The 24,390-nt window shown below is 39.4% G+C and overlaps 1 protein-coding gene across 1 annotated transcript in view; it reads right to left on the reverse strand.

Moving 5' to 3' along the window:
• NOTCH2 (notch receptor 2) overlaps positions 1 to 24,390 on the reverse strand; it is an 85,566-nt gene that overhangs the window by 17,610 nt on the left and 43,566 nt on the right. The window contains exons 9-21 of the mRNA XM_080602070.1: positions 23,354 to 23,467; positions 22,195 to 22,308; positions 18,732 to 18,965; positions 18,102 to 18,212; positions 16,249 to 16,441; positions 14,325 to 14,470; positions 13,030 to 13,149; positions 12,766 to 12,918; positions 9,870 to 10,098; positions 7,251 to 7,452; positions 4,330 to 4,483; positions 3,169 to 3,353; positions 2,212 to 2,344 (exon numbers count right to left, since the gene is read on the reverse strand). Of these exons, the coding sequence (XP_080458196.1) occupies positions 2,212 to 2,344; positions 3,169 to 3,353; positions 4,330 to 4,483; positions 7,251 to 7,452; positions 9,870 to 10,098; positions 12,766 to 12,918; positions 13,030 to 13,149; positions 14,325 to 14,470; positions 16,249 to 16,441; positions 18,102 to 18,212; positions 18,732 to 18,965; positions 22,195 to 22,308; positions 23,354 to 23,467 (2,088 nt within the window). The remainder of the gene's footprint in view (positions 1 to 2,211; positions 2,345 to 3,168; positions 3,354 to 4,329; positions 4,484 to 7,250; positions 7,453 to 9,869; positions 10,099 to 12,765; positions 12,919 to 13,029; positions 13,150 to 14,324; positions 14,471 to 16,248; positions 16,442 to 18,101; positions 18,213 to 18,731; positions 18,966 to 22,194; positions 22,309 to 23,353; positions 23,468 to 24,390) is intronic.

Below are 24,390 nucleotides of genomic sequence, written 5' to 3' on the forward strand. Positions count from 1 at the left end.
ACCCAGTGCAGTCAGCAAGCCTCAGATCTGACCTAGGAAGCATGTGGTTTAGATCCAGACTGTTCTCAATGATATGTCATACTGGTATTTAGCAGCTTTCATGCCTGACTTAATTTAAGAGCATAATTAAAAACACAAAAACAAAACAAAAAAAGATACACTCAATTTAGCCCTGTGACTGAACATAGCCAGAGCGCCCTGTGCTGTCCCTTGCAGGGCTGTAAGCTTCCCACCATTCATTTCACTTGGCAACAACCCCGAAACTCAGCAAAGATCATTTGTAGCAGTATCATTAAAACAGGCAACAAACCAACAGAAAAGCAACCGTGATAAAACACAGATTCCTGGCCGACATGCCGTTTCTGCAGTTGGACTTCTGGGGCCTGACAGTAAATTCTCAGCGCTGCGAGTGACGGCAGCTTCTCCCTCTCCCTGTGGGGTTCCTTTTCAAGAGAAAAGGTCTGGTCCTGGTTCTGCCTCAGCCACACCGTATAACGGATAAAAGGGAATAGAGATGGTAAGCTGAGCAAAGACTTGTCTCTTAACACCACTGATTCGTGCTACGTCGAGCTGTTGTGGTGGTTTCACAGCTGCCACCAGGTGTGGCACTATATGATACGGAACATCCCTTTGGTAGGCTTAGGTCAGCTGCCCTGGCAAGGTCCCCTCACCACCTCTTGCTCACCCCAAATCTACTGACTGGGGGGGAAGATGGGGCACTGGAGAGAGTCCTGATGCTGTGCCAGCACTGCTCACAACAGACAAAACATCGCTGTGCTATCAGTGCTGTTCCAGCTACAAGCGTAGAGCACGCTACATGGGCTGCTGTGGGAAAAGTTAACTCCAGTAACTCCATTTGCTTACATATGGAAGATGCTTATGTGGGCATCAGTAAAGTATCCATTTCAAAGTAGGCCTGGGACAAAAACTAGGTCTTCATATCATAAATAATGATACCAATCTTTTCTAGTTCCTTTCATTAAAAAAAAAAAGTCACCTCCAAAAAGTAATTCATCTCAACAAATAATGACTGAGGAATTAAATAAAAGAAGCACATTCAGAACCCTGTACAATCTTTCAGAGGTGGAGGGGTGCTTTAGTACATCACAAGTTCTGGCAGCACAGAAAATAGCACAAATACATGCTTTGATGTAGAGATATAAGAAACAACTCTATTTTTGCCTTTACACTGAAGGACCAAATTAAGAACAATAGACAAAGAATTGTTGAACACAATGATTTGCAATAAAATAAGCACTTATCCAAACTGGTGAGATGTGCTGACAGCCACACTAAACTGAATGAACTGGTAATATCCATGTGTAGGACGCAAATGTTAGATTGTAAGTGTACTTACAACTGAATTCCTGGTTCATACCTATCTAACATGCATCCGGAAATTTTGCCTACATTGAGGTGACATACTTCAGAAATAAAAAGTAAATTCAGAGGAATGTAAAATCTAACTGATTTGAGAAATAAGATGCCAGGAAAAAAAGTCAAGTAAGAAAACATTTGATGATGGGTTAAAAAAATGCATTCTCTCTGCAGTCCTTAATATTTTCAACACTAGAAGGTAGGGCAGCCAAGTGGTCAGATTTAACACAGAAATTAAGGTTAGTTTTCAAGAAACATGGTATTAAACAAGTTGTGGAATCATACTTACTGAGAACTACCATTATGTAGCTGGTCTTCTTTTTTTAAGAAGAGCTTTTATTAAAAGAGCTGAAACGGTTTCAGCTACCCTACAGGCATTAAACTATTTGCACAAAAGGCTCCAAGAGAGGACAATGCATGGCCAAAATTTAAACAAGGACACTGGAAATTATGGAAGAACTAAGCAAGTTTTCTGTATATTTCATAGCATCTTAGCTAAAAAGAAACCCTGGATTTACTGAAGCAGATAGGGTTGGGAGAGACCTTAATGGCAATCCAGGCCATCCCCATTGCCAAAGAGGCATCATCTATTCTCAGAGGACACTGTCATGACCTATTCCTTTAAAAGAAAGAAAAAGAAAGCTCTGAAAGACAGATCCCATAGCCTAATTTACATATTTATTTTTAAAGGGAAAATATGTATCTCAAGGGATTTAGTGCACTTTGGGAACATTCTTCAAAGAAAATAATGCATTCCCTTTAGACTCTGTCAGGAAACTAGTCAGAAAGGAAAATTCATTCTTGTAACGTTCATTTAATTGCAGAGTTTCATACCCCGAGTGCCTGGTGGACAGGAGCACTTGAAATGGTTGACGAGGTCTATACACGTTCCTCCATTCTGGCAGGGCTGAAACTGGCACTCATCCACTTCATATTCACAGTTGACACCCTGGTATCCAGGCACACACTACCAGTATAAAAATACGTGTCAGTAATCTTTTCATAACAGATACATTAGCAGACATCTGAGAAAGGCTAACACAGACAAAGTGAATCTTCAAAGGGACAGATTTTAACTTCCTTTGTAGCTGTACAATTGCAAGTGATTTCAAGGGCTGCACAGACAGACAGCTTAAACACACAACTTGACCACATGACTACTCAGCTGTACAATGCATGTCTGAATTTGAGTGACTTTTTTCCGTAAAATACAGCAATCAAATCCTGAAACTTCTTGGCACTGAGATTGGCTTGGAAGTTTTGACTTAAGATTTACGTAAGATCCATCCTTTCCTTCTGGGCATGTGCTTCCAAGGTGTTCTGACATTTTCCAAACCTTAGGAAAGTTGATACGTCATAATCTCATGGTCCACAGTACTCTCTGCATCAGCTTGTAAGACTTGGAAGACAGTGGATGGCATCCCCCACTTTGAAAGGCAAGGGATACTTTGCCTGCCCAATAGGGTGAATACAACATTCCTTTAATGGATGACAAATTTATTTTAATATAAACCAAGAAAAAAAAACTTCAAGATATAAACTCCCACCTCTGAGGAAGCAAGGAGCTCAAATGCCTATCAACTATACCTCCCTTACAAACACACTTCCTATAAGTCTTGCAGGAGTACTGCTTCTGCCACAGCCAAATTAAAAACTGTTTCCAGGTATAGGTTGCTTCTATCCCACTTAGAATCTATTCTATCACTTGCACATATTTAATTTCTTTCAATGCCTTTGCAATACGATGCTACAAGTATTTAGGACACTTCCTAGTAGAGCACTGTGCATTACCTCGCACTGGTATCCACCCAGGTGATCCCGGCAGGTGGCACCGTTCTGGCACGGGCTGGAGTCGCATTCATCCAGCTGCTCCTCGCAGTAGCTGCCCGTGTAACCCACCCGGCACTGACAGCGGTGCGTGTTTCCAACATTCAGGCAATGACCAGAGTGCTGGCACAACTGATCCATAGTGACTCCTGAAACAAAGTTAAATAAAATGAGCAAACACATGAAACACGCCTGCCATCAGCGTTGGTAGCTCGGCCAGGAATTAACCCAATGAATTGAAAGTGTGAAATTGAAAAATTGAAGAGTTACTCTTTAAATCACAGTGAGTCAGAACCACAACCGGCTTCTGAATGAAGTCCCTGCTCTGTCACGTTTGGATCAACCACCAGCATCAACACTAGCATGAATTACATGAATTACATGGATTGCTGTATTATTTTACCACTGGCAGGTGAATACACATCTCTGAAGTATTACTGTTGCAGGATGAAGGTTCAATGTACCTAAGAATGTATGCAAAAATTATCGGAGCTTGACACCTTGCTACTTAGACAAGGAGTCTGCTTATTTGGATTTCCTTGACTGAAAATTGCATGACACTGTTCAAGAGCCTGGACTCCAAGACACCTTCCATGAAGAAGTTTAGATCTTTTACACATGCAATATTTGAAGTAGGAAATTAATACTTGGGGGGACAGTCTTAGCTGTAGCTAAAGTGGGCACTTAGTAGCCAGTCTTCTCTGAGAAAACAGCTTGAAAGGTAAGGAGTTACAAGATGCCTTTCACAAAGGCAGTATGTCTTAAACCTGGCCATCCTGGGATTTAGCAGAAAGATAAACAGCCAACGTATTTTCCAAAAAGGCAGTCCACGTAAAACAGTATTACTGAAACAGTCTTTGGAAAGTTTTTCAATCTCCTAAGAAATATTATAATTTTAATGGTAGAAACCAGTGTCTTATGTCATGGAGAACCAGAAAAGCCCTGATTCCTAATACAACCTTGCAGAGAGTTTTCTAGCTTAGAAGTGGCTGTGACCGACCTCCTAGAGGTGAAGCTCTCTGGGATTTCCAATGCATGTGTCCACAGGCATTTGAGGAAAGGAGGCATGGATTAATGATACCCTGTGACATACTTTTAGTTAAAGCACCGAAGATGCTTATTTACCCCTTTGTGAAGCTGCCACTTGACAGGAGACGTTGGGCACATCGCAGTAAGCACCAGTCCAGCCAGAAGGGCAGACGCATCGAGTCTGGGCTCCAGTTTGGAGACATGTGCCCTTGTTCTTACAGGGAGACCTGCTGCATAGATCCATAGGTGTCTGCAGAGTGAAAAACACAACAAGATCTATAGCAAGAGCAGTAGGAAACACCATTCAAAGTATAAAGTTCAAGAGGCAAAGAAAGGATGGTAGGCTCTGCAAAACTTGTTCCATGTAGTATTGGAAAGAAAGGAACAGTACTTCACAAGTCTAAGGTAAGCACTTGTACGTCTATGAAAGAGCAAACATACAGGAAAGTAAACCCCAGGTGGCAGCATAATTTCAGCACTAAGATGATCCTCACACCTTGCTATGCAGAGCTGGCTGGCTGCAGAGCTTTAGCTGGCTGGGTTTAAGTAAATTCAGTTTTATTTCAAACTGGGCTTCCATTTCTACTTTAGTAGGAAACTTCCACCTATCAACAGTAACAGGTACTTTTTCTTCTCCCAAACTCCCTCCACCTTCACTTTTTTTTTTTTAGGGTAACAGATGTGTTCCACATTTTGCTCTTGGCTTTTCCTTTCATTAGCTCACCACACTTGCTTTTGGCCCCATTTGCCCTAGTATGCTCTCTGAATTTTTCTGTCTTTGGAGATCCATTTGAAATCCTAGAACTGTTTTAGGAACTGAAAATGGGTCAGAGTATACTGCCTTTCTTGATTCCATATATAAAAGTGTACAATATCTAAACAGACTGAAATTCTTAGTAAATCATCATACGAAAGTGGAGTGAGGACTCAGAATAACTGTCTGATTTAATATAAACCAGCCACTAACTATCACTTCCTTTTTGAGCACTTAGTCTTCAAAGTAATACAGCTATTTGATTGATTTCAAGCTGACTTGAGGGAAGGATGAGGTTTGTAAAGTGAGTAGTACTGAACTTTGGCTGCAAAACACAATTTCAACTGCAGAAAGTTCTGCTTTTCAGATGCAAACCATCTCCCCACAAAGACTAAAGGAGAAAAATCCATGCTTTCACAGGCAACCAAAAAGAAACTTGGAATTCAGTTTTATCACACTCATTTGAGTGTGAAGAAGAAAAACACCGAGCCTCTTGCTTCTGCATTTGTAATGAGTAGCTATTTTACATGCAAATTCCATAACTTATGAATCATTGTCTGATTCTGTTCTGTGTATTTAGCTTTGCTAATTAGGTCAAGCCAATTTTCCCCTAAGACAAGAACTACAGTGTAGCTGTTATCTATAATTCTTTCCAATACAGCTTTCGGTAGTACTTCTAAGTTTAGAAAGTTCAGACTTCTTGTACAAAGGGAATAATACAACGTGATCAAACTTCTCTGAATGTAAAGCAAGCAGACTTTCTGAGAATCCACATTTAATTTGGGGACAGGAACATTAATCCTTTTCTCAAGTAATAACAAAACAAACATAACAGAAGAAGAACTACTAAACTTCACAGGACTTTACAATCACTCTCAATACTAATTCTCCCAATGAGGTTTAAGTGGTGTGCCCGGAATGCATAATTAGGGCAGCAGAGGGGCTGCTTTTTTATATCACTTCGTTACTTTGCATTCACTTCCTCCATTAGCAATACTTAGAAGCAGACCTGACAATTTACTGTCTCGCACTGTACTTCTGGAAATGCACACCCCCCACTGCTACTAAAATGCTTATCTAACACCCACTGTGGTATGAAGACACATTAGCACAAAAGACAGTTTCAAAAATCCTTGCAAAATTTTAGTGCTTTCCAGTAGTTTCAGACATTCACCATTCTATTTTTTTTTTTAAATGGCAGCAGCACTCAGACTTCTTATGAAAGAAGCCAAAATGGTGTTTGCTGTTCCAAAGCAAGAGAGCGCCTCAAATCGTTCTTGCTATTTTGATAAGCACAGGAAAAGAAATCATTCTAATTTGAAAAAGGAAATCAGCACTGTGCTTCCACTGTGATATGCCAAGTTTCACAACTTAAATTCAAGTATTTCTATACTTAGAACCAAGCATCGTGGCTGAAATTAGATGTATTAATTCTAAAAAGGAAACTGGAACATTGTCAAAATAACATTTTCCCATTTAATCTGTAACTCATCTCTTGCAATGTCTTTGTATTTCTGGCAAACAGTCAAATTCACATAAGTCTAATAGGTACTAGTCAGTCATTTTCATTAAGGGTTTGCAGCCCCTATGCTTACTGTGGAAAACTAACTGGCCTGAACTTAAGTATGTAAGTAAGGCTAGAGCTTTTTATTGAAGTTGTGAATAGGATCATCAACTTCAGTTACTGCCCCAAAACTTTTGCTGACTTTATATGCATGGAGGAAAACCAAAAAATTTTAATCAACCTGGAAGAACTATACGACTCTGTACAAAAGAGAACAGTTAACTTCCATGTCCTGCTAATCAGACTGATATCCTTCCATTTAAGTGGTATTTTTTCTTTAAACACAGTATTCTGTCTTAAGTTCAGGCAGTTTTATGCTTCAAATGAAATGCAGCATTTTCAAAACTAACAGCTGTTTTCATTAAAAACACACTTATCTAGAAAGTTCCAGTAACACCTGTCTTCCAAAAAAAACAAACAAACAAAAAAAACACCAACCAACCACAAGCATTTTTCTCCTTCTTACAAGCAGACGCTTTTGGATTTCCAGAGTTTTGACCAGGGGCACCTGCTCTGCTACAGAGAGGCTCTCGACTAAGTTTTCCCTGGAGTAACAGGCCAACTACCTCTTACCAAAACTGATGGAACAAAAGCACTTGCCATGTTTACTGCCTCACATCTGACCAGTAACTTCTGCTGTTGGACACTTCAAACAACAGTTAATTGCCTATACAGAACGGGCAAGCAAATATCACCCACCTGACAGTTCTTCCCAGTGTAACCCAAAGGACATATACATCGGTATGTGCCTAGGCTGTCCACGCAAGACCCTTTGTTCAAGCACGGATGTGAATCACACTCATTAATTTCCATGAGGCAAAAGGGTCCCGTAAATCCCACTGGACACTGGCAGGTAAAAGAATTGATGCCATCCACGCAGGTACCACCATTGAAACAGGAGCTGCAAGAGCGAGAGCAAAGGTACAATGAGACAAAATGCAATAAGCTCACAGACAGAGATAGTATGTAAACATAACTGAAATGAGACAGAAAACCAGACTGCAGGATCATCTGTGCACTGGTAAGCTCCAGCTAAAGAAAAAGAGTAATTTGGTGGGACTCCAGTTTACTGTCTTTTACCTTGATGAGCAAAAAAGTAAACCAGGGTTTCAAAGAGTCATTAGTAACAGTTAACTTCTCATAGAAAGAAATCTTCCCAGGTTCAGTATCACTACAACCAGTACTGTATCACATAGTTTGTTCAAACTGATAAACTGTACACAAGTTTTATTATGAATTCTAATTGCATTACAAATTATGAGAAAACTATTTGCCCTTTTTTTTTTTTAAGCTTCAAAGTAGTCATAGGTATGTTTTCTCAAGGAAAAATTTCATAACATGCAAAACACAAGCATGCTCTTCATTGAATTTATGTGAAAGCATTGGTACTGCTAAATCCCTTCCTCTTCTTCTCATGAGAACCTTACTTCAGTCCTTGATTTGTAAAACTACTCACATATGCACTGGCAGAATTCAGATCAAAGGAATCGTTCCCCCCAACCTTCTGATCATAAGAAATCCTGCCAGAGTACATGTCCTACAGAGAACTTACTGGGAAAATTAGGACCTCATGCAAAATTAACTCCTTACAGTTTTTTCCTCTAAAGAAATGCCTGCCAGGAATCTCCTGCTCCTCTGAAAATAACCCTAGATCACACTCAAGATAATCATCTTGATAGAGTGCACAAAATGAATTCCTGCCTGTTATCTGTCTTGCACACTGTCAAAGGGTACTTTCCGTGAGAGAAGTGACTGATTCATCTCCTTGCAAGTTTTAAATATCTAAATTCTGACTGCAATTAAGTTCGAGATGTCAACACCAACCTATTTATCAGAGCAGTTCTTCTGCCTTGTGGGCTGAATTCCATTTTACAAGGAGCAAAAACTGCCCTTAACATTCATGACAAAAGGAGGAAAAGACAGGAACTGCAAATCATTTGGCATGTTTCACGGCAACCAGGCCCCCACCTCCAAAAAAAAAAAAAAGGCACTCTCTCATAGGAGTTCTCACACAAGACAAGGAAGACTCACTTGAACCAAATTCAAATTAACCAACCATCATCATGCTCTTAAGTATGGCTCAGTAAATTCTGGTGGAGAAGGTGTGACTGGTTTAGCTTGGCAGACCGTGTAAGAATTGCTAGGTGCTTCATTCGTACCTGCAAGACTGGTTTCTATTCTGACTGATAAGGAAAACAACCAGGATGAACCTCAAGGAAGAACCAGGCGTTCTGCTAAAACACCCAACATACTTCACTTGATTAAACAACTGTTGTGCAAATTAAACACACCCTCATCAGTGACACAATCCTATTCTTAAGATGTTAAAATATTTCCTCCCCCACAACTGCAATTTAAAAAAGATAAGAAAGATCTTCGCTTTGCAGACAGAAAATGCATGAGAATAGCAAGAGCTCTACATTTAGGCACCTTATTTACTGAAACCAGATTGAACAGAAGATATTTTGTTTTTTAAATCATTTCAGGCTGTATTAGAAATTGTTTCCATCTGAGAATCTAAAGTTACTTACATCCATCCTAATGAAGCTTAAAATAAATATGCAGAAAGATGATGGATACAGAGAGTTAACCCTCAATGAGTTTTTAAAGAGTACCAAGTGAACCAACTACACAAAGACAAGCTGTTGAGCATTTTATCTCAGTTCCCTACCTCTCTCTTAAAATGATCTGTTTCTAATCTCAACACTGCTAATCCCCAACTAATTTATGAGCATTAAAAGGTTTCTCTGATGATTAAACCTTTCCAGTACAAAATTTGTGGATTTAGTGCCTTTAATGCTTGGTTGCCTCTCCATAGTTTTTCCTACCTTTTGGCTTCCATTATTTGCACTGAACTCAGTGCTAATTTAACTTTCTTGCCTTTCTGAGAGTTGGCCGTTGCTACCATTTTTGCTGTTTTTCTATTTCTCAACACAGTAATTGTTCATAATCAGTCAATTCATTTCCCTCTTTTATAACGCTCTTACCAAAAATACAATTTATTTGTTTTATTAAGTTAATAAAACATCTGTTACTGTCTTAACATTTGTTAAACACTGTCATATTCCTCTAAGCTTTGGAGCTAAGCTTCTAACAATGGAACTAAGCATCTAACAAGTCTTGCAAAGACAAGACAAACTTTGACAGGCAGCTATCTTTCAGCTGGTATCCTGCACAAGGTAAGCAAGTTTTCCTTACGTGTATTGCAAGCATGTCCCAATGACAGAAGGCAGGAAAGCAGATCCTCATCTTTAAAAAGTGCTTTCAACTCACAAGCACACATTTTGTGGCTCTTCAGTACAGCATTGCAGTTCTCACCTCTCAGTGCATTCATCGATGTTGTTCTCACAGTTGGTTCCCTCAAACCCAGGCTGACACTTGCATGTGTAGCTGTTGACATAGTGGGTACACGTGCCTCCATTCCTGCACGGTTCGCTCAGACATTCGTTGGTATCTGTTTGACATTTATCTCCATGAAAACCAGGTAGGCAGATGCATGAGAAAGAGTTTATCCCATCCACACACGAAGCTCCGTTTTGGCAGGGATCTAAAATAGAAGCATGACATTAAGCATCAAAGGGGATAACAGTAAAAACCCAGGCCTATACTTGTAGCCTTTAGGGGGGAAAAAAAAAAAAAGTATTACACAGCCCAGAGGGTAACAAACTGCAAGTTTTCCTAAGCCACTTTATGGAAGAGATAATTGCAAAGTATTACCAATAATGAATTCACAAGGAGGTGGGAATCAAGACAAAGCTTCAGGGCCTAAAGGTTTCTCTGCTGAGATTTGTTCAACAAAACCTAAGTCTCTCAGTCTAAAATTCAAATTCTGCTTTTTTGAAGAATGCCTACTGATAAGACAATACCAACAGCTCAACAACAATTTCTTCTTCCTTTCCAAGTCTTCTTCACATGAAAACTTAACCCATTCTTTATCCAGACACTCTCAAGACAGAAGAGAACTTGTATGCTTAATTCTAAGCATGCAAGCAGTACATTAAAATCAAATGTGTATGCATAAATTTGTATATATATAAGCACTTACACATAATTAAGTGCTTAGCATTCTTCCCAGTGTCAAAGGTTGACTGAAGAAAGGCTGGTGGAAAAGCCCAAAAATTCATACTCAGCCTTGGATTCTTCTCACCTCTGCATTTCTTGGCACTTTCTTTATTACAACCATACTCTTTTATTTGTACATCACCTATATCTTGGTCCAAGCTACCCCCTACTACTGTATTCCTTCTACTTCCACAAGTACTAATCTAACCAAAAGATCTCAACCACTCAGTAGTTTCTTCCTGCTTTACTCCTTCCACTTTAAGAACTACATTTCTATGTCAGATACTGCCTCTGAAGCCAGCTTCCTTTTCTACTGTGTCTTCCCTAGTCCAAAAGTCTGCATATGTAAAGACAGTGAGGGAAAAAGAGAGGAGGGAGGAAAAGACAGAAAAAAGTCAGTAGTTTTTTAAATCTATGAATATCTTCAAAAGTACTACTAAAATACAAACTTTAGAATGCAAATAAACTCATCCAAAAATTTGCAGTTCAACTTAAGTACAAGATCATTTTGTGCTGGTAAACGAAGAAAACAGATGTGAAAGGTAATTAAAGCTCATTTATTGACTGAGAAATATGCTCACATGATAAAAATTTGTGTTATAAGACAGACACCTGCATCCATTTAAAGGTCATCTGACTACTGCAGAGAAAGAGCACATTCAAAGCAAGACCCCTGGCAGCTATAAAATATTGTGTCTGTAACAGCCAACCACTTATGACTGAAGCCAAAAGCTGTGCGTTAATGCTCTGTGCTGCACATTTATTGGCAGAAAACGGAGACTGGAGTATCAACTTTTCAATAAGTTCTTGTTATTGGAGGATTTGTTTGCTTCATAGATTAAAGACATTTGGCTCAAGCCATGGAAGGTTTTTGTTATGCTAAATGAAATCAGCTGTAGCAGTAATTGGAAATTCTTCTTCAACCTCATGGGTGTGCTACATAACAGACAACACTGGATGAATCTCTCAGCTCAGAGAGATTTTCCAGCTGTTAAAGAAAGAATGATGAACACTTAAAACGTTTTTATCTTCAGACACCCATGTAAAACCTACAGGGACAAGCCACAGTTTTGTTGGTTTCAGGAAACAAAGCTTTGGATCAATGCACCGAAGTGTCGTTTTTTGTACTGTACCTGTTTGCTCAGAAAGTGGTAAGCAAAAACTCAGGCTAAGCCAGATGTCTCGGAATTACCTGGATTCTTCTTTAGAGCAGTCACAAATTTAATTTTTTTCAATGCAAAACATGACTATCTAAATTCATACCTGAAGTCTGAAACACTTTGGTTTGGTTTTAAGCTATTCCAATAAAAACTAGTTAGTCCTTTTTTCTTTTCAATAGGCAGCCAATTATAAAAGTAATAGTATATTGTGATCGACTCCAAGGTATAACAACGCACTTTTCAAATAGTAACGGATGAGCTTTTAAACACACAACACTTTCCAGGAGACTGATTTTATCTGATGATACAGAATATGCCCAGCAAGAAAAATAATTCAGTACGTATTTGGTTTCCCTTGTACTGTCAAGGGCATGGAATGAGCATTTACTTTCTTGTAATTTAAACTATTTCAAGACTCACCACTGTATGGCTTACCCTCCTGCAGCTGATACCTATTCTGGAATACAGTGCCTTCCTGCTGCTCAGTTTGCTTTCAAACATGGATTAACTGGAACAGCAACAGAACCCACTCTTTCCAGAATACTAATGTCAGACAGAGACATTTCAGGAAGGACTGTTATGCCTCAGATTCCCACCACACCTCAGTCAAGCTTAACTTTGAAATACAGGTAAGCCCTGCAATGTTACTTTAACTTTGCATATTAAAATTTCAGGCAAATGAAATTCTTCATTAAACAGTGTTCCTCATTAAAGTATGTAAATCCTAAGGATCATTTCAAGTTAGGAATCTGAGAATAACTCCTATCATCAGTTAGAATACAACAGTCCATTTCTAGCATCTAAACGTAATGGATTTTGCCTGCCTTAAACATGCAAGTATTACAAGGCTGAGGTTTTGAGGTGTTTCCCCCCACCCCTGGTAAGAGATTATAGAGGAACTTTGAGCATCTGCCAGATAGTAGTCATCAATAGTAAAGCAAAATTATTTCTAGGTAAAAGGAGGAAACACAGAATAATCCCCTGATACTCACTTGACAGGCAGTCATCAATGTTACTGTCACAGTCTCCTCCAGTGAAGCCTGGACGACATTCACACAGGTAACTGCCTTGAATATTATGGCACAAAGCATGATTTTTGCAGGGCTTCGAGAGACATTCATCGATATCCACTGTACACCTCTCCCCTGAAACATGGAGAGCCCAGAAGTAAGACCTCTCATTGTGTCAATGATCAAAAGGCTCAATACCAACACTGTTCAGTGTTTTAAGTACTTTATGTTCCCCATCCACATTACCTTCCCAGCCAGGGGCACACTGACAGGTGTAGCCTTCAGAATCAGGAGATTCTTGGCAAATTCCTGAGTTCTCACAAGGATCAGGGGAACAAGGAGCAACCACTACCTGGCAGTTCACACCTGGAGTGCAGAAAGGGAAAAAACAAGAGAATATACTGCTAAGAGCTTGGTGCTTCTCAGAAGAATGAAAAAGGATTGCAACTTGCATGATTACCCTACACAGCAGTGGACAGCATTTCCACTTTTGAAAAATCTAAGCAGAAGATTGGAGCATTCCTCGTGGGCTCAGTGGGTACAAGCAGACAGCAAACACAGTAATTCCTGCTAACCTAAGTTATTTTGAAAGGAGTGACAGGAAGACAAACTCACTGCACTGAGCTGTAGAGGGAGACAGGGAAGCAAAGGGTGTAAAATTCCTGCCCGTGAAAGACAGAGAAAGGTACGAAGATGCAGCTACTACTGCTTATGCAAAGTTTTAGTCTTCTTTAATATCTTTTCCCATTGTTACTCTGATCACATCTTTTTACTTGCTCTTCTAGTTTTCACATTACCCTTACAACCCAGTTCTAACACTTTCTTCTTCCTTTTTTGAGTAGTTTTTGTAAAGCCATTGCTAAAAACTGAAGACTTAGCCATTTAGTCACTGGGCAAAAAATTCATCAGCATTCTTAGACAGTGCCACTACCAGGCATAACCTTTTCATTGAAAGATTAGCTTATCACATTCCGATGAGCTGTGCATTAAACAGTGTTGCCTGTGCAACATCTCTTGTGGAATGAGACAAACTCATCCATATCACTGCATGCCTATAGCTGATTTCATGCTACAATTACAGTATTACTATCTTTTTTTTCCCCTCCCAAAGTATCTTTTCTGCACTTAGATATCTGAAGAAAAGGTGTCAACATTCCAAGAAGCCATATTTCCCCATTAAAGGTTTTCTACACTTCAGAAAATTATTGTGAACAGAAGAGCATTAGACTTCCAACAGATTAATGCTCCTTCAATTCCCAGTGCATGTATATAGCTCACATAGCTCAGTTTAACTTTTACAAAGTTAATTTACAAAGTAAATTAAGCTGACTGCAACCAGGACATTTCTTAGTAAGTTCAAGCATGGCTTAAATATGGTCTTTCAAAGCATTCCACTACTGTATCATGTCTACGTGTAACAACTGCAATTCAACTTCATATAACCACAGCATTTCCCCTCCATGAAATTTAATCAAAAGATTAAAACAGCATTAAGGGTACAATAAAGCAGAAAGGAAAAAAAATTATTTTCAAATTTTCACCTTTGAATCCTTTCCTACAGGTACATCTATATCCATTCAACAGATCCTCACAAGTTCCTCCATTCTGGCATGGGTTTGATTTACACTCGTTCCCTTCTGTCGAACAGTAATCTCCTATCCAACCTGGGTCACAGACGCACTTGTACCTTTAAAAGGCAAAAACAACAGCAATTTGAGAACATTTTGATATAACTCTTCTTCTCTCCAAAATATTGAGAATCAACTCACACTTAACACCATACTCTCTCCCTCCTGTTAAGTTTCCACAAAGCACTCAGCCAGCAATATGTTTCTGCTTTGATAAGACATCGCAACACATTTAAACAAAGACAGGAAAATAAAAGACTAAAAAAAGTGGAGGGGAACAATAGGTTCCGAAGATGAATAGGCTAATTTAATACAAAGTAGTGGTTACAAATGAAAACAGCTGGCTGGGAACAGCAGCAATTTACCATGTTTCAAAATCTCAAGCAGAGCAGCACTCCACCCCTATGATGTAGAACCAAGGTGTCAGTGAATCACCCTGGACTCCAGCCTCCCAAAATACATGCTGGCCATCATGCAGACAAGACTTATTTTATCTGACCCTGAGCATAAGGTGTACATGGGCATAAGCATGAATGCAGGTGATGACAGACAAGATGAACCAAACCAACTTTTTTCCAAGCTTGCATGGAGGCTGAACTAGAAATAAAGGCAGCGTTGCTGTCAGCTCCAAGAAAATCCCAAATCCTGTCCTACAGAGCTACCAGAAATGGCAAATCAATTCCTCACCAAGTGCTGACAATGCTTCCTAGGACACAGCATGTGTCTGGGATCCACTACTATCCCTCATACAGTTGGGAACTTTCACATCCTCTCTCCCCACACCTGCCAGTTCCACAGCCCCTGTGCTCCCAGGACCCATGTCATTCATTTAGCACAGAGTCATCGTTAACAAATGAGGTCTTCATTCAAGGCTCCTGAACTCAGCATTTGGTCTTCCTGGATGGGATGATTCAGTAACAACTGCTGCTATCAAAATGGCTAAAAAAAGCTTTTCTTTCTTCTCTCAGGCATGCAACAGTGTGACTAAAGCTGATGAAATCTCAGCCTTGGATACACTGTTCAAAGACATACACTGCTCAGAAATAAATCTCTTGATCTCGAGAAAGCTGCTAGAGGAAATGGTCAAAGGCAACTGCTTACTATCAATCCCTCAAGTCAAACAGGGTGCCATGCTTTTAAAAAAAATAAAAAAATGCTTTTCCCCAAGAAATGTAATGACTGGTTTTACTGGGGCAAAATGTTAAATAGTTTTGAAGGAGAAACAGGAACGAGATGAAGGGCATGAACTACTAATTCTTATTTTCTTCTTGACTTTTCATACTGAGCTCCTTTCCTAAGCCTTGAAGAAGTAATTTTATATAAACCCCTCTAATCAGTTGTTACACCTAGATTTCCCCAGCAGGTTTCTTCCAAAGCTGCTCCCTATCTCCTAATTTCAAGTTATCTGGCTATTCCTTCATGCTGAGCATTTGGGTAGCAAATGGCACTAGCCACAAAGACATTCTCTATGATCAACATTTTAGATTTTGATGGATTAGGTAGCTACTGCTCTCCAAATGTTCAAATTGGGACTATTTTTTTATTTTAATTGAACTCACTTGAATTATCAACCCCTCCCTTTATGCAATGGCAGTCCACCCTGCGCTACATGCCCATGCAGGGCAGAAAAACCTATGCTGAAACAGCACAGAGTGCAGCTGGTGACTAAAGGTCTACACCTTACTGTGATTACGTCACAGGCAGCAAATAAGATGGCATCCTAATCTAACTGAGAAATTACAGAAAAGAAAAAAAAAACCAGAAACCTCAAGTCAAGATGAAACTGCGAAAAAAGACAAAGAAGGTAGACAAATTTAACACGATAGTAAGAACTTACCCACTAACAATGTGCGTGCAGTTACCGTGCACACAGGGATTACTAAGACAGCCATCTGCCTGTGACTGACAGTGAGGGTGGTGGTAACCTTCAGGACATACACACCGAAAGCCATTGACTTCGTTTATACATGTTCCACCATTGTGGCAAGGGTTAGATGCACATTCATCAATATCCACATTACAGCGTGGGCCTAAAAACAAAACAAAACAAGCATTATTAAGCAGTATTTCTTATAAGAACATTTGTCTTACAAGTCTGTGAGAACATATGTTGAGAGAACTCAGTAAAGCCAATACAGAGGGACAAGCCTTGCATACTTAAGCAGCTTTAACTGAAAAGGAACGCTTTGAAAGATGCAGCACTTTTCTCTGCCTGGAAAACAGCACTTATGCTCAGCAAGTATATACAAACCATTCAAGCATCTGAGTTGCATTAAAAATCACTGATTAATATTCATTAGAAGGCCCCAAATCTCTCAGTTGTATCATGCTTGGAACAAACCTCTTGAGCTCCACTTATCAAAGCCCTGGTCTTCTGTGCTGAAATTACCTACCCTCTGAACAACCAACACTGCCATGCTGTCTGCTGTAAATATAGTTCTTGTGGTTTATTGCGTAAAAGGAACTCTAAATAATACCGTATCCTGTTTTGCCTGCCTCTCTTTACTGTGTGTGCCAGGAGTACAAGATCCCTGAAGTAGTGACCCTAAAGTCTTGTGAAGCTGGAAAGCTAAACAAAGTAAGTATTGAAGCTGAAAAGCATGTTTAACATGAGGAAAGGACAAAGTTACGAGACCCCATGCAGACCAGCTCTTTAAGTACTAGAACAGGTTGATTCACTATATTACTGAACTATTTTAGCAGCATAAGAAAGAAGGCGAGTAGGGTAACAAATGTGGTATGCCAACAACATCGAAGACAAAGTCAAGAATGATCGGGACCATGTTCCTGCTCTAGGGACTGAAGAGTATCACCATGACAGAGTCAATAGAAGAAAGGAGCTTCAGAAGATTAGAAAGATGCCAAGAGAAATGCACAAGACACATGAAACCTCTTAGCACTGTTTCTAATGCATTTCAGATTAATTTTAATTAGAATCATTCAGTAATAAACAGTAACAAACGTGATGAGAAAACTGTTATAAACAGTACCAACTGCCTTACGACAATTATTTTATGAGCATATTATCCTAATATGGCTCAAAACACATTAAGTCCATTATAAACAGTGTTGAGATGTGCTTTAGTCATCAGAACTAGTCCTGATGTAGATCTACAGTTCTGAGCACAGATCCAAAAGCAAATAAAAGCTGCTTTTTTCAGTCTTGCTTTTACCATAGTATATAATTTAAAGAGGAAGCAGAACAGATCACATTATGAAACAGAAATCCTGCAAAAAGCGGGTTATTCAGTTGGAAACTTCAGAGTGGAGAGCAGCTCATTAAAACACTGAGTTCACATTTTGCTTTTGCAGAAAGATAAATACTATTTGTGGTCAATGCCCAAGGTACTGTCTAATCAAACACCTGCCTATATTGTTTGTAATCTCTTTGTCCCTATAAAGAAGCTGTAAATAATAAACTGAAGTCACATGGTCTTATTTGTTATAAAACCAAGAACCATGAATTGGATGTAATTAGCTAACAGGAATGGCATTTCACAGCACAGATTAGGCCATTTCTCTGCTTGGTGTAACTTGCTATAAGGTAAAACACCGAGATTCAAAGATTAAGGTTCGCTGCACTGAGATACTACCTGAACCCCTTGCAGTCAGCATGCAAAGAGCAGATTCCTTTGCTACCAGTCTAACTACCTTCAAAACAACTCAAAGCTATCAGGTAGATGACTTTACCTGTATATCCAGGTTTGCAAGCACAATTGTAGCGATTAATGCCATCAATACAGTCCCCATGAATGCATGGGTTACTTGCACAGTCATCAAAGTTGTTTTCACAGTTCACTCCTGGAAGAAAAAAAGTGTTAGAAGAATACTTCATACTAACATACTCCTAGTCCAAATCTTACAAGATGGACAACGGAACTACCCCTTGGAAATAGCCAATTAAGAATCCCACCTGCTAGAAAGTAACACAGACAATATTAACATGAAACAACGCAGAAACACTGAGAGGCCAAGTAATGTCACTCAAGTCACTGCATGATGACTATGATCCTGAACTTGCACTAAATGTTTGAACATACGAATAAGCCATTTTGAAAATCATACCTATTTTTTATCATACCAGATATACCCGCACACTTGAACTTTGGGGTAAGAATTCTTCCAAAACCACTTGCAGTACCAGTGAGGGTTAGACAATCCACACAAACACAGGAAAATGCAGTAACCAAGATTAATGTGAAGACACTAGCTTTACACTCTTACCATATGCTTATTCTACATGCAAATTTAGCACACACAAGAAATAATTAAATCTTGAATTCTGCTAGAATCCAATCCTCCCACTTGTGCTTTATGTACCTGAAGTGCCCAGCAAACAGTTGCACTGGTAGCCATTCACCAAGTCAATGCAGCGCCCTTGATGGAGGCAAGGATTGCTGTGGCATTCATCTATCTGCTCACTGCAGATGGCACCCATGTAGCCAGGATTACATATACATGTGTATGAATCAATTCCATCTTGACATTCACCATGGTGGCAAGGATCAGGATCACAGTTGTTGATGTTCTCCTCACACAAAATGCCAGTAAAACCTAAGGAAAAATTACCAATGAGAGTAATTAAGAGGTTAACTGGTACAATGCTGCAGTGAATATAATGCAAATAGAGGAAGTGTCATATATATATTCATATATATATATGAAACTGGCAGACAAACACCAGGGGTAACTGGGCACCTCAACTGCTGTCCATTTTCCAGCCCTGGAAGACAACTGTCTCTTCACTGCTCACAGCATTACAGAACATCTTGCATGGAGAATCCTGGCATCTCAAGTATATCTTCCATATATTCAGTACAGTAGCAATGAGTAAACACGTACATCTCCACAAAATATTTACATGCATCAATATAAACTATCTGAAGGCACTCTACTGTTATTATTTCCTCTACACAATACCAGGGGATTTGACTTTTTTGCTACGTGAAATTACTGCAAAGAGGCTGCAGAAACCTTCCCAGGGGAACTCCCCTGGCTTATGTCGCAGCTTCTGCAGCTCTGCTTAGTAAGTCTATTGCCCCTCTCGTTGGGAAACCTTACAGTAATTCCAGTCAAACACCAACTGCAAATTTATGAAAGACTGCATGCAATCTCTTCAGTTTGGAACAATGAAGCAAGCACCAATTTGGCCTGTTTCATTCTGCTTCAGCTGGGAAACATCCTGAGCAACAGAAGACAGAATCTATTCACCAGATGGGAAAAAAAAAAAAGCGGGGGTGGGGTGTTCAGGAAGATAAGAACAGCATACGACTCCCTCAAGAGCCCTGTTTTCCACAATGGAGCAGAGCTATATGAAAGGGACAATTTAAAATAAATGGATTTCACAGATGAGGTTTTGGAGCCCCAGCTCACGCTGCCTTCCAGCAACTGGAGATAAGAAAGGTAAAACTTCAAATTTCAGACATTAACTGGAGACGGATACAAACCAAGCTGCAGGCAATTTCAACAGCTGAAGAGTGATTCTCACCTGAGTATAACAACTGGATAACAGGCTCCCCATTTTTCATACAGGTTTGTGGCTAGTTCTCTGGTCAAACATACCAGGTGACGGCTAACATTTCCAAGTTCTGCAAACGTATGCATGGATGAATGGGTGTGGAAGTAGGTAGGGAGAGGGAAGGGAAGCTAGTTAGAGAGATGGATATAAAAAGATGTTAGGGAAGGAAGAAAACCAAACCAAAAAGAGAACGAATGGTGGCAAAAAAACAGAGGGCAGAGGGAAAGAAAAGATGAAAGACCTAAGACAACTCAAGAAAAGAAAAGCCATGATCTACCACCGGGAAGGAGAAGTGGAATAATGCCAGAAGGGAAAGAAAAGACAAAAAGCAAGCAGTAAATAGAGCTATCTGTACAGCATTTGGCCAAACATTTTGCAGTTTTCAATCAGTTCTGCAGCTGGTGAATACTATTCAGGGAACATATATCACTCATATTATGAGATTAATAGAGCAAGAACACATTCAAACGTTACTTTCCAGAAACTGACCTGCCCCAATGACGAATTCCATATTTCAGTCTTAAAGAAAAATGTCATTATTAAATATGATATTTATATACATTTGTTCAAAAAAATTACCTTGCCTCATACTGTAGTTCAGCTAAACCACTTTAAGATCAGGTATAAATCTCAACCTCTTAACTGAACACACCTTAATGATGTATGATTTCCCTCTTTGCAGGGTTAGATTAGAAAAAAATACTTGAACATAGAACATAAAAATTCCTCAAAAGGGACAGAAAAAAGTGTTCCATGCACCATGTGCCTTCATGGTAGTAGTAGTCTTCCCTTCTCAGCCGGTAAACATAGCATCTCTGTACTGAGATGGTTCCCAATAGTTTAATGCCTGAATTCAGAACATGCTTTTCAAGGCACAGCTCTCCACACTGTGCTCCTAGACATGAACCCAAACTCTGCAATAAGCTCTGCAATGGATTAATGGCACAACTCTGCATTCTTAGGGAATGAAAGCAACCAGACCACATCTACCTTGAAAAAGACTTTCTAAGATAGTTTCCAAGTTTGGAAAACATTTCAGCTTCTTCTTTTTGCAAGTGACAACTTATTCCATAATAAAGTAATGGAAAGGAAAAATTCTACCAATAGTTATTCCTCTCCTGATTAGCAGTACTTTACTCCCGTACTTCCAACAAGTTGTTTCTTCAGGTACTTTGGATAAAGGGGAGAGGCTGTGTGTGATAAGAGTGTGGAGGAATTTTTAGGCTAATCTCAACTGTATTCTGTACAGTGCAGAATATGTTAGTGAAGTCAAATGAATGTGCCTTAACAATTTGATTACTGTAACAATTCAAAATGGGAAAATTTGCACATATATCTAACTGACCTAGCAGTATATTTCTAGTAGAGGCAGCTCCAGGGACTTTCAGCCTCCTCCATAATGGAAGAGCTAAAGCCAGTACCTTCCACATCTGGCCAGTCTCAATCTGCACCATGAACAACCCCGTGCACCATTAACTGAAAGCAACCAAGAGTTGGTCCTTACTGAGAATTAAAGTGTTAACAGCTTCGAACTGCCTACACCCTCTTATTTCACTAAATATAAAAATTAAAGATATACCTATATTACTCATAGAGGTTCAAAGACAAGAAAATCCCACAATTAAATATGACACTTCTAAGTGTGCAATTGACCAAGCAGTAAAGGAATTTAGTGCACTCAAAAAGCCTCAGTTCCATCCACAGATCTGTCAAAGTTTAAGTATGATGCTTGACAAATCATTTAAATAACATTCTTGCAGGTAGCTGCTGTGTGGTGGTGGTACTTCTGGTGGGCACAATTTTTACTGCATTTCAGTTTTTCACTTTTGATATGAAATAGCCTGAAGCAACAGAAATCAAAATACACAACGGTACTGCTCTGTTCATCTCTTGTTCTTCAGCTGTATACTGTAAAATCTGACTTTGAACAAAGAAAGGAAAGCCACAGATAAAAGGCTTCACAATGCTGTTTTTGCATTTGGAGATTCCATAGTTCCACAGAAGAAGCTGTCACCTTCTGGGAAGCAAGTGATGGGGCTGAAAGAGGGAGGCCAGAAATCCCATCAACTGTGAACTCATTATTATCACACGTAAAACGGTTTCCATACTTAATGCTGTTCTCTGCTGCAAAGGAGCAAAGAAAGCTTTATAACAAACAAGAAGTATTTCAGAGAAACTAATAACACTGACACTTGTTTTACCACCCCCTTCATGTATTTAGGTTAATGCAACTTCCATTCCAGGGGCTCCAAACACAAGACTAACCTGTGGCACACTGGCACTCATAGCCATTGGGATGGTCAATACATTTGGCTCCATTGAGACACGGCGTGCTGGAGCAGTCATCTATATCAATCTGACACACAGCACCACTGAATCCTGAAAGGCAGAAAGATGGTGAAAATCCAGAGGCAATTTGAAGCATTTAATCTATAGTTGCACTGTGAGAAATTATTTATTAGCAAATCCTTAAAACCACGTAAATATAAACACAGTAAATCTAAACTCAATTGCATCACTAAGCACACACACCACACCCTGGGTGGACTGGTTCCTCATCCAAACCACCAACCTAAACATAGTTCCTATCCTCCAGGTCAAAGAAGCCTCAGCTTGAAAACTGAGATGGCCACGTCAAACAGAAACAAAGCAAATGGAACAGCTATGCTGTCCACTGCTGACCAGCATGCCTGCCTTTAAATCTGAGAGGCCACCAATAAACACTTTCCTCCAGTAATCAACACCATTAACTTAAAACAATAATGCACGCTTTACAGCCTTCAGACTGGAGTTACTACAGCAGCAGAGAATGTGGTACAAAGCAGCACTGTATCTTTACATACATTTCTTGAAATAATCCAACTATCAATAGGTTATGTCACATGATGCAGATCCTAGGGCACTTCAAGAGATAATGGGGAAAAAAAAATCAAGAACTCCAGGAATGTTTTTTGGAGGAAGGGAACAAAGGAAGAATGGGATATGGGCCAGAAAGTCATTATTGAATATGAAGGGTTGCAGAACAGGCTTTTGTCGAGTATACTCTGATCTCAAAACTTTGGGAGCCAACAGGAAGACAATGATGATTATAGCTAATGCTGACCCCCTCAGCTCAGCATTTATCCTTTTTTATTTTCCGTAAAGTGGAGACCCAGTCCACCCTCCCTCCTCATGCAAGTACCACAAGCTATACTGATGGAAAACCTGCTTCTGTTTGAAAACCTCAAAAAAAAAGTCAAAATGCATGCAGAGGCTCTGATTTTTAAAACTTGTTTAGAATCGTGCAACTAACTCAAACATACTCAACTAACACTACAGAAACTCCCACGAAACACGCAGCGCACACTCTCTCACTGGTTACCTATCGAGTTCTTGGTATGGTGAAGCAAAAAAAAAAAAAAAGCTTCCAGAAATAAGCACTCACCAGGAGGACAGACACAGAGGAACCGGTTGACTTTATCAAGACATTCTCCATTATTCACACACGGATTACTTAGACACTCATCAATATCTTCTTCACAGTGAACACCTTTAAAACCTGTTTTTTAAGGAAAAAAAGTGACTGAAGGCCTTAGAAAGCATCCCTGAGAGTAAAGCTGCCTCTTATATCAGTGGTGGAAGTCTAATCCTAGTTTCATTGCAGTAAAGTTTGCAATTTGGGCAGAACCTATGAGGTAAGAGTACGTTTTCCTGGTACATTTTCACCAGAAGATGAAAACAGGTGCTGATTGTGTGCTTTTCCACAGTGGCTGAATGTGCTTACTTAACCAGTGGTAACAGGAGAAGTTTGTGCTGAATTCACAGTTAATGTTTTCTTCCGCTAGATAAGAAGAGATTATGTTTTACCACTTTGGTAGATATCAATATATGTGGGTATACAACAATATAATACGGTAAAAGGTAAAGAAAATCTCAGCAGACAGCTAAAAAACCCTCACATTTGTGACAAACAGAAGAAAAATGCTAAGAGGAGTGAAATATTTGGTTCTACCTTTCAGAATAAATTTGATATTAATCAAAATTCATTCTAGTTTTCATGGTATTAACTGATCACCTGCAGGGGTCACAATTCTTTCATAATATTATATAAAACTGTCCAACTGGCAACATACACCCCGTTTTTTTTTTTTTTACCACTTTCTTTCAGAAAGCAAAATAGCAGACTACATAGGTCATTGGTATGCTGGACATGTTAATATTGGACAAGCACAATTTCAACTGACTAACTTTTTTAGTTAGCTTCTCAGGTCAAAGAGAACTTGCATCATTTGAGGTATTTTAAGCAGAAAAAACACCCGAACACTTTTATCCGGAATGTATATGTATCAGAAAACACAGTGGCTCCAAACGTCTGCACCTGATTTGCTTATGCAAACAGAAGTTTCTACACGTGCGTTGCACTGGGTATAGTAACTGGTGGACTGACTTCCTTCACTGATACAGAGATTGGTTTCTCTCTGT

This window comes from Anser brachyrhynchus, assembly GCF_964034855.1.
Source record: "Anser brachyrhynchus genome assembly, chromosome: 8".
Lineage (NCBI taxonomy): Eukaryota > Metazoa > Chordata > Aves > Anseriformes > Anatidae > Anser > Anser brachyrhynchus.